General features: G+C 44.0%; 1 protein-coding gene across 1 annotated transcript; it reads left to right on the top strand.

Annotated features, from left to right (window-relative positions):
* Positions 1-114: 114 nt before the first annotated feature.
* On the top strand, positions 115-1906 carry LOC127614646 (homeobox protein six1b). The gene is made up of 2 exons (XM_052085981.1): positions 115-940; positions 1241-1906. Exons 1-2 carry the CDS (start codon positions 381-383, stop codon positions 1533-1535), a joined length of 855 nt encoding a protein of 284 aa, XP_051941941.1. The 5' UTR covers positions 115-380; the 3' UTR covers positions 1536-1906.
* The last annotated feature ends 13802 nt before the right edge of the window (positions 1907-15708 follow it).

Below are 15708 nucleotides of genomic sequence, written 5' to 3'. Positions count from 1 at the left end.
CTGCCGTGGGGGCGGGAGGTGGAGGTGGAGGTGGAGGCGCGCTCCTATTTCAGCCCCTGACGCGCTGCCTCTGGGGAGGAAACGGAGCTGCAAAGTCAGTGCTGCTCTGCTGTACAGGGGCGCAGGGCAGACGCAGAGCCAATCACCGGAACGCACTGGGCTCTCCCTGTAAGCCTGACATATCTCCTCGAGGAACAAATTGTCCCGACAATCAACATCCCGAATCTACCGGAGAGTGAAAGGAGTGCGGCGAGGAGCGGAGATCGAGGAGAGGAGAGTGGGCAGGCCCAACGCGGAAGGATTTGCATCGCGACGAGAAAAGAAGAAGACATAAGCGTCCATTTGGGACGGGGCTGGAGGGGGGATTTTCTTTTCCCATCATGTCGATTTTACCGTCTTTCGGCTTCACCCAGGAGCAAGTGGCGTGCGTGTGTGAGGTGCTGCAGCAGGGAGGCAACCTGGAGCGGCTCGGTCGCTTCTTGTGGTCGCTCCCCGCCTGCGACCACCTCCACAAGAACGAAAGCGTCCTGAAGGCGAAAGCGGTGGTGGCTTTCCACCGGGGCAATTTCCGGGAGCTCTACAAGATCCTGGAGAGCCACCAGTTCTCCGCGCACAACCACCCCAAACTGCAGCAGCTGTGGCTCAAGGCGCACTACGTGGAGGCGGAGAAGCTGCGCGGTCGGCCGCTAGGCGCCGTGGGGAAGTACCGCGTGAGGAGGAAATTCCCACTGCCGCGCACGATATGGGACGGCGAGGAGACCAGCTACTGCTTTAAAGAGAAATCCAGGGGGGTCCTTCGGGAGTGGTACACGCATAATCCGTACCCGTCCCCGCGGGAGAAGAGGGAGCTGGCCGAGGCCACGGGACTGACCACCACGCAGGTCAGCAACTGGTTCAAAAACAGACGGCAGCGGGACAGAGCCGCGGAGGCCAAGGAAAGGTACTCCAACCGCCTCCATACTGCAAATCACAAAATCACCAAAAATAAAAAATAAAAAAAATTGAAGGGTGCACGGATTCGAAAATAAGCAGAACGCACGCTTGAATAGTTTTGATCTTCCATAATACAGTTTTACATTTTCCGTTTTGATTATTCCAATTTCTGTTTAGTTTTAATTTATTTATTATTTTATTCAATTGGGAGTATGAGTGAAGAAAGTCCTCTCGGAATTGCCGATACGAAATCACGAGATTGCACCCTGATTTGACGCCATGCTGTCTTGTCGTTTCTCCCGTGCAGGGAGAACAGCGAAAACAACAACGCAAGCGGCAACAAACAGAACCAGCTGTCCCCGCTGGACGGAGGAAAATCGCTCATGTCCAGCTCGGAGGACGAATTTTCTCCCCCTCAGAGCCCCGACCAGAACTCTGCGCTTTTGCTCCAGGGCAACATGGTCCACCCCGGGGCCTCCGCGTACTCCATGCCCGGCCTGGGGGCCCCACAGCCGGTGCACGGCATGCACGGACACCCGCACCAGCTGCAGGACTCCTTGTTGGGACCCCTAACCTCCAGCCTTGTGGATTTGGGCTCTTAAAGACGCTATTTTATTCGACGAAGAAAAGAAAAAAAAACAACAACAACAACAAATACAAAAGAGGACTGATGAGTGTATCAGATTGATGTACGAAATAACACGATTGTAGCCTATACCTTATTATATAGACTGACCTGTCGTTAAATGTGATTCGAACTTAAAATTCCTCGATGCGCTTAATCTGTATATCGCCCCGACAGGAGGTTTTTATTATCTCTTGCACATGAAAGCCCAAACAAGACCGAAAACCCTGAACAAAACACTTATGCGGACTACTCGTTTTCTTAATTTATATTTTGTTAAAATAATTCTAGTCAGGTCCTGCCATTAGTTTCAAATAAAACTAAACGTAATGGATTTGTCTGACGTCATTCTGCAGTGGTTTATATTTGTGGATTTGTGGCAAGCAAACAAACAAACTAACTAAACATTCTCTCTCTCTCTCTCTCTCTCTCTCGCTCGCTCGATGTTCATTTTTGCGCACGATTCGAAAAACTTCTCGATCTTATCGCCACACGTTAACACGTGGCAGAAAACCAAAAAAAGCTGAAAAGTAGATTGCTTGTTTGGTTCATTATAAATCTCGATAAAACTATTACGTCCTGTTAGAACAGTCATGTACTCGACGAGGGAAAACAAACGCCAATTCTTTTTTTTTTTGTTTCAGGTGCGGGTTTTTTTTTTTGCAGGCAGGGGTGACGAAGAACTTTTTTTTTTTGCTACTCTGCCATGCTTTTTTGCGCTGTCTATTGAGTTCGCCTTGTCGATTGCAGGCCATGGGAAATAGTGAGCACTCATCTTTTATAAGAACGTCCGTTTTCAGACCTAAACAGCAAACATCCTGTTGGAGAAAGGAAAAAAAAACATAAATAAAGGTCAAGTTCACTGGCCGATGAAATAAATATACAGTGCAAACCAACATGCGATAGATATTAGCACTCTCAAAACTGGCTAAAATAATATTACAAATAATCCATCATATTTTTAGATTTATTGTGAAGGAGATCAGGTTATCAGAATGGGCCCTGAATATAAAGATGTCCCTCCCCCCGCCAACTCTCCCACACACTCATGTCAGGGTAAATTGTTTCGAGCAGAGAGCACCGAGGATTTCCTGCAGCATAATCTGAAACAGTTGCTGTTAGCATTACTGCCTGATTGCAAAGATTGCCGGGCTGCAGGGACAGCACCCAGTTTCATTTTGGGGGTGAGTGGGTGGGCGCCCCCAGCTATTTTGCATAACCACGTCGCTCCATAACGTTCCTTACAACCCCGGAAAGACTAATATGTGGCAAAAATGTGATTTTTAATTTTTTTCCAGGGCCTCTGTCCAGATAAAATGGGAAAATTAGCTCTGTTAATCACAAGTAAAAGAATCAATATAACACCAAATGTAAACGAAATGGGAAAATGTGACTAACTGTAGAAGTGGAGTTTAAAAAGTTGCGAAACACCACCAAGGTGAGGTATTTCGTGACTATTAAACGATTCAACATTCAGATAAATGTTGACAATGGCGACGAGCAAGCGGTGGTGTAAAAAAAAAAAGTGCAGGAGATGTTCCGGTTTCAATTACGCCATGACCTTCCCTGAACTCACCCTCATGATCTTATTACATCTAAAATATTCAACAAATGACTTCTTGGTCCTGTTCAAAGTCTTAGCACAGGACCATGACGCCTGACTGGGCACAAACATGTTTTGGTGAGTGTCAGGTGAAGAAGACAAAGTGTTTGGTCTGAACGACAGAGCCGAATGCGGTGTTTTCCAACACACATATGACACTTGTGAAAAATCTCTCCTCACATAGCACCAAACCAAATGGATCTGCGGGTCAATATCGAGCGAAAGAGCATTCCGTTTTTCTATCGCTGGCAAAGATGGATGGACAAAGACACATCATTTGTAAATAAATGATCATTTTCAGACTGATTCAGTGAAATTGGATAGTCTCTTAAGGCACACTAATGCGCCATGGCACACTGGGAGGGAACCGCCGTTCTAATACAGCGGAAAAACAAGAAGGAGACTTTGGAGACACAAAATGAGTGCGACCGAGAGCTGCGCATTATAAACAAGTGACTCAACACGTGCTGATGAACGCATTAGGTAGACCGCGACGGTTTTGTATTGCTGCTTCGTGCGATCGAACGCAATAGCCGAACATAAACGACGCTGGGCACTCGGCAGAGGTCAGCAGAGAGCCGAGCTTCCGATGACCCCATCGCACAGCGTGTGGCTCTGCTTCTTGGCACAAGACCGTGGCTAAATATTCACAAATTAACAAACAGGTGATCACAAAGCCACCCGAAGTGACTCCTCATACCTGTTAATCTAATAACAACATGTCCAGAACGGCAGAGACACAGCCAGGATTAAAAAGGCTCTGCGGGCCACATGACAGTGAGAGGCCATCAGTCACCTTCAGGATGTGTGAAAGACTAAAATCAATCCAATATGGAAACCCGCACCCGCTGCTTTTAATCACCCTCAAATCCCTCGTTTCCGAATCGGGGTGGGGAGGAGAAATGTTGCTTTCATAAATCTATGCGGCATATCAGCCGCCATGTGTCTCTCCGCACGAGGCCTCCATCGGCAAGCGGGCGTTTAGTGACAAAAAGCGCAGGTTGGGCCGGTCGCCGCCAGCAACAACAGCTGCTGATGGCAAACAGGGTTCGAGTCATCAACGGGGCATTTCATTTGTCATGCTTGTAAAGTGGCAGTGGCTCTAAATCAACAGCAGGAAGGGCCCGGACGTGTGCAAATAAACATGGCGAGCGTGAGCTTGCGCAGTCGGCCTCACGCTGATGTTTGCGCTGGCACCGGGAAGGGTGTGCGTCCGCTCTATGAACACTTTCTGGGGTGAGCGGCCTCGTACGTGGTCTGACAGAAGGTCGGCTACCCTTACAGCGCATGTGAGACGCTCCCAGGTATCCGTAATAATCACGAGGTGGAGGAGGGCGGTGAGGAAGGTGACGAAGGGAAGGGGATGTGGGGAGGGGGTGGGGGTGGGGGGGGGGGGGGGTAGGGTTGATCAGGGACAAAAGGATCTTTTCAGGCCTGCCTTAGAGCAGAGGGAAGGGGGTAGTCGAGAGAGATTTTCTTACCAATGATGCATGGATCTGACAATGTTCTTGCCTGGCCGAAAGGCACATGCAGGCGTGGGTGTGTGTGTGTGTGTGTGAGAAAGCAAGTGAAAGAAAGTGCAAGTCTGCAAGGATATGCTTACACGACAAGTACTTGCACTGTTTTTCTCTTTAGTGATTGAAATTTTTTACAGATCGAGAACAATGCCAACATTATTATAGTTCACACAAACATGGAAAATTGACTACAAACGCCGTCATGCGCAATGTCGAGGAGTTCGCAATAACAAAGACAAACTACATGCATGTCCTTCCGGATGGTACCCGGCTACTGAATACAGTGCTCTGTGTGTTTTGTTTGTGTTAAGTCATGCTACATTGTTGGCCACAGCAATGTGGTAAATGTCCCTTCGCTGGTGGTGTAAACATTGTTTCGACAGCACCGTGCTCCGCTCTCATTGATTTAATTGTGATGTACACGAGCATTGCCAGACTACACTTACTGTATGACTCAGACACACATCCTTCATTTTTTTAGACGACTGTTGCCACCAGAATGGCAAAGCTATCGTTTCCAATCGTTTTCCTATTCAAGGCCCGTTTTCAAATGTTTGCTCCGTAGCCTCCCGAAACGTTGTTGTCATGTCATGTTCAATTTTTAATCTGTTATTTGTGAAAAACGGTCTTGTGCACACAGACTCTAAAATGTTAAATTAAAGCAGTTTAAAGTCAAATTCTAAACGGGCCAACTTTTAAACAGGAGCCAGTTCAAATCTCGAATAATGACAAGATGTTTAGAATGGTGTTAGGTATAGGGTCAGGGTTAGAGTTAGGGTCACCTAACCCTAACTCTTTGTAATTTCATAGACACGCTAAGATGGCATGTTTAAAAAGAGAGACTTGTGGGTGGAGTCCCAGAGGTGGTCCGTCAGTACGTCACTGATGGACGCCCGTTTCACGTACGGGCGGATACAATAACATGACTGACTCACCGACTGGCGATTAGTTTGGTTCGCCTTGAAAAGATTACAGACTCGGGATTACGGAGCCCAGGTTGCTGAAACATGACGAATGATGGACTGGCAAAATGTTGTTAATTGACCACCTGTGCTGACTCCATTCACTGCCAAGCGACTGCTCTCTTTCCCTATGGCACACTCATGTCTGAGATGGAGACCTATCTGTATGGAAAAGGACGCAGCAATCTGTGTGTGACCGGAGCATTGTCACGGCTCTTCACTAAATGGCGGCTTATACATAGCGGTGGACCTCATGAATCTATCCTGACTCCTGATTGAAATCTAAGAGTTACATCTCTGATGTTAAGTGTGAGTAATGGCGACTCTCAGTCTGCAGCAGCCTTCAAACTGGCCAGCTTCAGGGGTTGCAGACCGCTGGTCTATGGAGTATGAGCGTTACAATTATTGGCTTTGACTTTCCATCATACGCTATTAACACATACGGTGGGAGTTGCAATTTGAGACAATACTTTTAAAATTGTGCAGTCCATGGCCAGACTATGTGATTGAATGAACTCCCCCCCCCGCACAACGCCCAAAAATGAATTACTGTAATGAGGCCGTATTGGGTTAAAAATTCACAAGAGTAGGAAACCGTTCCTCCAAGAGGAAGCAAAACGTGACTAAGTTGAAAGAATTCTCCGTCTCCCGGCTGGCTGAGTGATGGCTAACCCAGAAGCACAAAGAATTCGAATGAGGGGTCGAATGAGGAGTTGACTCAGCAACGGATCCCTGACTATTAGGGTGTTAGATAGGATGTTGTATGTCAAATGCAGGGCACCATCGTATACATTACTAGGTGAGAGGTGGAACATTTTCTAAGACAAGATAAGACATATGAGTAATGTCGAAAAGAGGGCTGGAGGAAAAAAAATGTGCCCGGGAGGCTCCATAGAGGTCATATATCAAGTCCTGCCAGATCCCAAATCTGGTTTTGGCAGTGGAGAATCGGATATCCATGCGACTTTGGAAGAAGAGGGGGGGAAAAAAAGGTTTGCTGCAGTTGGCCTTTCTGGATTTTGAAAGAAGTTTTTTTTTTTTTTTAAGTCTTGGCTCAGAATGATACAGACGTTCCTGATGCTGTTCCACCCTTTGCAACCAGAGCTGCCAACTGAGTACCTATAGAAATTCACTTGTGTGGGAAAGCGCACGCGCGCACACACACGCACACGCACACACGCACACGCACACGCACACGGACACACAATATGATCAATAATTGATGACTATTACCACTCCAAAGCTTTTCTGGCAAGGTCGACCAGACACTGCTTCTGGTTGGATTTGTGCAGGAGAAGGGGTAGGAGATGCAGCAAGAGGAAGGGGTATGGGACCATGAAATGTACCTCACACTCCTGAGGGACATCACCTCACCCATCAATGGGGCTCACAAATAGCTGAAGGACCGCCTCCTTTCTAAACATACCGGCCAAGCCCAAACATCACATCACTGCAGCTCTATCTTCCTTCACAACCCTGCAGCTATGTCCACTTATTTGTCTGCAAAAGTTGGAGTGACAGCACCCCGAATCTGAGCTGCCATCACCCTCCCTTTGCCCTTCATCTTTGGACTGCGGGGCCGGATTAAAAAAAAAACAAAAAACCTCTTGGTTCCATGCTTAAAAAAAAAAAAAAACATTCAGGAAATGAAAGTTGTAATATGATCCTCTGTGTGCCAAACATCTCCCTGAACAGGGGACAAAAGGCCAGCAAAAAATAAAGAAAAAATTAAAATGCTCCTGGGCCAATTTTCGTTAGCGCATGATAGAAGAGGAAGGAGGCTGGTGGTGAAAGGGACATAAAGGGAGAGAAAGATGGATGCAAAGGGGAGGAACAGGAGAGAGGCCGCAGAATCCAAGCAAGGAATTAGTTAGGATGAGATTGCTTCCCCAAACAGTGAGGGAAGGGAGGAGGTGAAGGTTGCCGATGTGATGAACTCCTCCTTGCATGGAGTCGCATGCAAGAAGTAAAATAAACGCACCCATTCCTCCACAGTGTTTTCCAGCGGGCCTCTCCGGGAAAGAGCCCTTACCATTCCACAACCTACAGTCATGCTCCAGATCTTGTTATGCAGGACGGAGAGAACCAAAAGATATTTGATGTCCAACCAATCGGTTTGCTTTAAACACTCACAGAGTGTACAGTATTTGAATATGATGCAGGCATCTGGGCACAGCAGATGAAATACTTGTGCTGGTCCTTTCACTATTACTGTACCTGCCAAACATGCAGTACTAGTCAATCCTTCACTGTAAACAAAACCCAAAAAGTTGAATGAACAAGGGCATGGTGCGCGACTGGTTAGTAGGTCTGCCCCTGCAGTGCAGAGGTGCAAGGTTCGATTCCGGCTTCGGCCTTCCTGTGTGGAGTTTGCATGTTCTCCCTGTGTCTGCGTGGGTTTTCTCCGGGTACTCCGGTATTCCAAAAACATGCATGGCAGGTTAATGGAGCACACCCAAGTGTGATAGTGAGTGCGAGTGGTTGTAAGTCTGTGTGTGCTCTGCGATTGGCTGACAACCGGTTCAGGGTGTGCCCCCCCCCCTACTGCCCTAGTGAGAATAAGCGGATTAGGGATAAGGGAGTGGGTTAGGAAACCCCTCGATCATTATTTATTTCTTTTTTGTATCACCCTGTTTGCGCCTTAAAGCTACCACTCAAATAGCTATACCCTATCAATCTCCAAACACTGCCCTACATTTATTTACTCTACCCTGGTTTCCACCTTTCTCTCAGCCAACCCTACCAAACACACCTAACGACCTGAACGCAGCAGACTCGATTGCCGGTCAGTCAAAGCGGCCCCATTCATTACCTTTCAGTTCAGGACAGGAGAGGCCTGTGGTCTGTCTCCATGGTGGAAGCAAAACTGACTCGCTGGAGTCCAAGCAGGAGATCGACACACACAAATGATGATTAAAAGGAACTCCAGAAAGGTCCTCATTTGCAGATGAAGTAATGTTGGGTGTAGCGAAGTGGGCACTTGGGCTGCGTTGGACCCCCTGTTCATGCATCAACCAACCAACACATCTACTTACATTGCTTCCTACCATAGCAGACAACCAACCCTATCAACCCATCACTTATCAACCTGCTAGCAAATACATTTATGTAGCATACCTAGTTTCCTTCCTATGTACCCACTAACCAATCAAGCCTACCAAAAATACCTAGCGATCATACCGCATCACACTTAATGTTTGCTTGTCCATGTTCAATAGTTTGCAGGTTAGTGTGTCCCATTTAGAGTTTTACTCAGTGAAAATGGATGCCTAAGGCTTTTGTAAAGTAATGTATCTTAGCTACAACACCCTCCTTCCCGCACATCTTCCTATAACTTACATTTCCTGTCCATTACTTTTTAAATAAACACCTACAAATTCCACTTGGCCTTCGTGTAATATCATTAATTAATTAATCATTAACAAAAAAACAAATCAAAGGTAATTTGAGCATTCTTTTTTTCCCCCAGTAGTATCAAACTGGTTGCCATTCACATTATTCAGTACTCAAGAAATAGCTCTATCTTTCAAAAAGGTTGGTGACTCCTGGTCTAAATAGAAGAATTTTACCAAGCAGCGAGTGGGTTTCGACCTCTTGAAGCAAAGACATCTGAGCTGACAGCCTGAGTGTCTGCTTCGGCCTCTCTGTCTCAGAGTTTGGCAGGTTTATAACTCTGACCCCAGACCATGACTGAGAAGGGCTCAAGGTGCTGAACTTCAACTTGGCAACAGCTGCAGAAACGAGAGACCTGAGAGTTATAAATATAGACCGTTAAAATCAAAACTGTTGCCCTTGGTCTCTGCCTTAACACTTTCTCACACATGTACATTCACACCCTGTACTGTTTAATGTGTCCACTCATTCACACTCAGGCAAAAATTCACTTGAGATTGTGTGTGACGCGAGTCAAACATCTTGAAGCTCTTTTCATTCATGTACAGTACTGTCGAAGAACCAACCTCCCAGTGAAAACGCCCGTTTGAGAAATGATGTAGCAATATTTAAATTTTAAAAAAGGCACATTGTAGGTATGTAGACTGTACATTGTGTTCTCTTGTTGTAATATATATATTTAATTTAAACGTAACCTGCGCGGCGTTAAATCCGCAGCGGTAGATTTTTTTCTTGTGGAGCTTGAGCACCCCCTTGTGGCCAAGAATGGTCCAACGGGTTATATTTTACGATTGAAATACAGTTGGATCAAAACTATTGCAAATTGAATTAAAAGGATCATAGGTTTTTTTAAATGTGCTTAACGTACGTTTTTGCATCCCAGCCTGTCAACGCCATTGAGGCATCGTAAAATTGTTTCCCGGCTTGTTTTGTCATGTTCTGTTATTCTAGTCTAATGCCTGACAACTGTGACCAATAGTCACCAAAATGTATATGTACAGCTTTACCCGTGTCCACTTCGACCGGTGGTAATATAAAAGTAATCAGCACAATATTTCGGATTTTATTGACATTAAATGTGAGCTCCTATGAGGAAAACCCTGATCACCTACATGAACTTGAAATTATCGTGCACATTGTTTTTATATGTTTACGGGTTGAAGTGGACAAGAGTGGGAATGTCCATATGAATTTTGGCGGCGACTGGTTGGAGTTTTCGGCCATTTAGCGCGCAGAAGTTTTGTTCGACTCCATCGGCGCTCAGCCGATGATATTGCCAAGTTTAGCTGTATATAATTTCTATATTTGGCAAGAAAGAAGAAAATAGAATTAATAAAATAATAAATACATCCCGCCATCGACCTCATTGAGAATATTATGGTGCAGGAACTGGATAGATGGACACACGCACACACACACATGCACACACATCTATGTAGATAGATAGCTAGATAGCTAGATCATATAATATGATGATAGAAGAGAGCCATCTTATGAAGAGACAAAGGTGGGTTCCCCTCATTATTATTAAGGAATTTAATATTACATATTAACTTTGCCAGGCTCTGATTTGAATTCGTTGAAATCTAATCAACGTTGGAAGCGTCTGTGGATGTAGTGAAATAAAATGTCCAGCAGGTGTCGCCACTGACACATTGCATAAGAAAGAACTGCGGGGGGGAAACTCAGATGAATTGGTAGTGATGGAACGGTTGTTAATGTGTGATTTTCGTCTGATATGAGGATATGAATTCAATGTTTCCCATAGTGCAAACTCAATAATTCGTTCGGTGACCACTGGAACAAAACAGTTATTGTGAGTTTGACTTTGGAAAGAGTAAACTGTGTGTGGCCTTAATAGGTGACAAACAGGAGCCCTTGTAAAATATACTGACTCCTGTGTACATTCTAATAGCAATGAGTTGTCACTTGATCATACAGTAGTGCAGAAAACCGACCCCTTTTTTCCCCATAAATTAATAAGGACGACAAGATGCTAATGCATTTTTTAACCACACATTGAAATTGACTTTGAAATGGTGCCGCAGTTTTCCATGTGCATGAAGCACAATATGGGAGCACTGGCATATTTTTTGTAATGCTGAGTCAGTTAATAATAATAATAATAATAAAAGTCACAATCCAACTTATACCATGCACTGTAGACGTACTTGAACACCGTGTTTCCTATTGAAGCACAACCAATACATTGAAATAACAAACTCACTTAACTACCTCAACCGAGTTCAGATGGTGACACTTTCATTTAACAATCTGAAACCTCTCCATGATTGCATTTTGCGCAATGTAATGTGAACATTTTATAAGATACTGTATTAACACGAAAAGTCCTCGTTTTACGGGAGAAAACATACACTACAAGGAGAATGTAAAAAGAGAAAAGCAAAATATAAAAATAAAGTTGTAATATTCCAAGAAAACAGCATTAAGTTGACGGAAATTGGGTCATTTTTAAAATGTCATTGTTTCTTTGCTTTTATTGATTTATTTACTTATATTTATTTAATAAGGTGGTAATACCGCGTGACGTAAATCGCCAATGTCGCCAAAACTAAACAAGGAAGATTGTTTACTTTTGTCGGGGAAAAGATTTGATACGACAAACAACGAAGTGACTAGAAAATATATACTGACATGATACTTACAATAATGTGATGAGAAAGAAACGTGTGTTCAGTACAACCAGTTAAACGGTTTATTCGGTTATGTAGGCGAAGCATATGTCGAACAAATATTTCATGCAAGCGTATAAAGAGATCGAGGCTGTGTGAGAATTTTGATCGGTTGCGAAAAAAGTGACGTCTTTATTCTAATAATATCACAACCCTCGTTGGAACATATCTTTAAAAGCAACAATGTTACTTCTTGCTCTGTATGTATGCATCAGAAAACTCCCACAGCGTCGAGCTCCAGAATTAATTAATTTTCAGTTTGTTTTTTAACATTTGTGATTAATTAGTATCTCAGCATCTCGAGGCTTTCTGAACATTGATGCGTGTTTAAAATAGTGCCGCAATATGGCATATCACACACAATCGCATAAAAGTGAGCCTTTAATTGGTTCCGGCTGAAGTGGCACGTGCATGGAAAATGCAGTAACACTAATGATGGCTCATTTTGATGCTTGGGACAATGAGAGAGGAATTTGCTTCAATGGAAATTATCTCTCTCCAATCGCGCGTTACGTAACCGCAGTATTAATAAAATTTTGTTCCCAGTTTACTTCTGCGTGCAATGTTTACAATATATTTTTCCTCCTGCATAAAAACTGACCTTGATTATGGCAGTGAGAAGTGATGTTCTCGTATTCACAATGTTTCAAAGCATGGCTGACTGTGCCACAGTATTCTTAAGCATGACATTGGTGACGTCTCTTTGGCACCTTGTATCCACTGTATGCTCGAGTGATTCAATTTGCAATTCCATTGGGCGGTTCGTTTTTGTTTGTTTGCTTTTCCCTGAACCTGATTATCTGAAACATATTTTATGTGGGAGAATGGAAGGCGTTTTCTCGGATGACTACAGGACAATAGGATACGTCACAATAATAACGCGAGCATCTGTGGCATAAGCACCCAAGTGCGCCCCCTGCAGGCAACATAATTATGGCGAGGAAGAACAAAATTAGCAAATCTCTATGACGTTACGGATGGCGTGAAATTGGCCCAAAATAAATGTTCCTATTTAAAAAAAATGTTTAGTTGACAAGGCCACTTTTACACCGAATATGTCGCTGAAAAATCAATTTGTCTCCAGAAAGCAACATTTCATTTCTTGCAATATTTTCGATAAACAGGTCAGGATCTGACAAGATCACGAAAGATTCACTCCTCACGTGTGAATGTTCTCACCTCATGTTGAGTAAATGTTTCAACGCCAAAGAGGTAGCCGAGGTTTTTGAGTGAATATGTTTCAGAGATATCTCGATTTATGTAGCATTTTATCTTGAATTACAATGTATGTATTTTCATTACATTTACTCTTTTTTTGTTATTTTGTCATTGTTAAATAAATACAATCACAAGTGCTTTAAATGTCGTATTTAAATCCAACAAACGCTTCTCGTGCAACTATACTTTCACAAGTGCAGGTGGAGGTTGTGCATCCATCACGTGCATCCGGAGTACTTAGAGCGGCTTTTGACATCAATACCGTCAATGCTATATCGTCAAGAGCATGCAGACGCGACATACAGATAGTCGATGGTGCAGGCTGACCTTCAGCATACAACCGGGGCAAAAAGAGTGATCAAGCAACCATTCGCCGGTCTAAACGGTCAAGTGCACCACGTGTGGAAAGTCAGGCGTGATCCACAAACATAAATTGAAGAACGTAAGTGCATGGACATTCGGGAGGTTGGGAAACCAAGGCAGAAAAAAACCCTTAAATGGTAATTAAAACCTTTTTAATGCACTACTAGACCACAGTGCAGACATACATCACACTAGGAGGCTTTTCTTTGGCTTGGGACCTCTCACAAAGCAGCGGCAGGGCCCCTTTGTCCAAGAGGGGGACCTCAGAGCCATCATTAGCAGTGATTACCGCTGACCAGTTTGACAACCTTATTGACCGAGCGAAACACCCCAAATCCCGCACCCCCCCCCCATTCCTTTCAATGGAAACGGAAATATTCCGACATTCTGTCCCAAAAGAGAAGCCACCAAAAATGAAGAGCAAAAAGCCTCGCGACCCCCACTTTCATGTGGGCTCACCCCGTTTCCTGCCGCTCTCTTCACACACGTTTGCCTTGTGTTTGAAAGCCTTTTGTGTAGCTCACAAGTTACTGTGGGCTAATTCACAGCAAACAGAAGGCAGCCAGGTGTCCGCGCTATCACTTGGAAAAACTCAACTTGAACTCGTACTTGGGCTGTGGGGTGGTGGGGGCATTTGTTCGATTTCTGTGGTAACAATGGGGGGCGAAACGAAAACACAAAAATGCTGCAGTCATCTCAGAACAAGAACGATGCTCGTCGGGCATTTTTTCAGTGATACCCAAAATTAGCTGCCCTTGATAGGGCGATGCCGTGGATGCTGCAGATGCAGGTTAAAAAAAAACACACACACGGGCAGGAAAAAATAGTCGCTATCAAGGATGCTGCTGCAAATGTATTAAAACATATGGCCAATATATAAATATAGCAAATGGTAAACCTGGACTACCACTCCCGCCGAGGGGCCAAACGTTCTCTTTTAAAGTCAAAATAGCGTACAATAGAAATAGAAGCGATAATGTGGACATTTTGAAATCATGGCCAACATAAGACCTTTTTTTTTTCAAACGTCGACCTGGAACTCGTGCTTATTCCTTTACTGGTTTATTTTGCTGTCATATAGTACGAAAAAAAACGTTGCCGCACTTTGGGCAATAATTTCAGAATAATCCAAATTTAAAGAGCATACATCGATATGAGGACATTTTTAGACACTGAGAACATAAGATGAGTTCAAATTGTGCTTCCGTGGTTTCTTTAGTCGTAATAGCACGAAAAATTAACTGCTTTCATTGCATGCATGGAACAATATTCACACAGTCCCATATTAAAGAGGATGCAGTAAATGTAGATTTTGAAAAGATGACCATCATATTTTTATGTGAAAAAAAATCTACATTTTGGACATTTGCGTTTTCTCTTTTTTGTTACAGTAAAAGCACGAACAAAAAATAGATGTCATCAAGAGTTGTTGTCGGATAAGGCGGACATTGCGCATCTCGATTTTTTTTTAAACACAACACGTCCATGTTAATATATGGACAACCAGTAGTACAGTTCATGATTCATCCTTGGGGGCATTTTCTGCTGCAGAATTTTTTTTTGCAAGAAATACCTGACGCTTGTTGATGGGGGAATATTTTCAAAATAATCACAATTTTTTTTGCAAGAAATACCTGACGCTTGTTGATGGGAGAATATTTTCAAAATAATCACAAGAAAGGGGGGACGGTGTAAGTGTATTTATTATTAATATTATTGTCACTGAGGTGAAATTTTAATGTTGAGAAATACTATACATTCCCCCCCCCCTTACATACGTCATTTTGACAAGAAATCTCAAAATGCTTCAATCATTTACCCTTCACGCATGACCCATGTGAATAGAAGAATTGTGTTCGCACAAATGTAACGTCACGTGAGGCTGTCTTTCAGAAATAGTCCATTTGCAGCGCGCAAAAAGGAAAAGCGTGCAAAATTACTCATCGACGACGACGACGACTCGCCCGTGCCGGCAACGCGAGGCTCGTGCACGTCGACAGTCTGCTGTGTTTTCATGTGCGCGATGATCTCTCCCCGCGCATCATCCGGGTTAGTGAGCCGGCCTCTCGCTGACCTCTCACTGTCACCCTGCATTACACCCCGCACAGCATGTTGGTCAATTAGGACTCTCCGTGAACAGCGGATGGGGTGGACGAATAGAGAGGCAGCCATTACAATCAAGACGTGGATTCATTTGATCTGCGTTTCAATATCGAGTCATGTTGCCTTCTCAAACACCAATCAGAAAAAAACCCTCTCTCACAATTATTTTATTAAGTTACTTTTTTTCCCCTCTTTGATTTGAAACACAATGTCACTAAAGCGCGCATGCTCAACAGGTTCACCTGTGCACAAGGTAAAGTATTAAAAACACCAAGCGAATGAAGATGAAATCCAAAAA

Source organism: Hippocampus zosterae, chromosome 14 (assembly GCF_025434085.1).
Source record: "Hippocampus zosterae strain Florida chromosome 14, ASM2543408v3, whole genome shotgun sequence".
NCBI classification, from domain to species: domain Eukaryota; kingdom Metazoa; phylum Chordata; class Actinopteri; order Syngnathiformes; family Syngnathidae; genus Hippocampus; species Hippocampus zosterae.
This window is presented reverse-complemented; position numbering and strand designations above follow the sequence as displayed.

Bases quoted from the DNA above. Each gene is read 5' to 3' on its own strand.
- LOC127614646 (XM_052085981.1), top strand. From the start codon at position 381: ATGTCGATTTTACCGTCTTTCGGCTTCACCCAGGAGCAAGTGGCGTGC. The intron at 941-1,240 runs GTACTCCAACCG...TCTCCCGTGCAG, and splicing joins GCCGCGGAGGCCAAGGAAAG to GGAGAACAGCGAAAACAACA.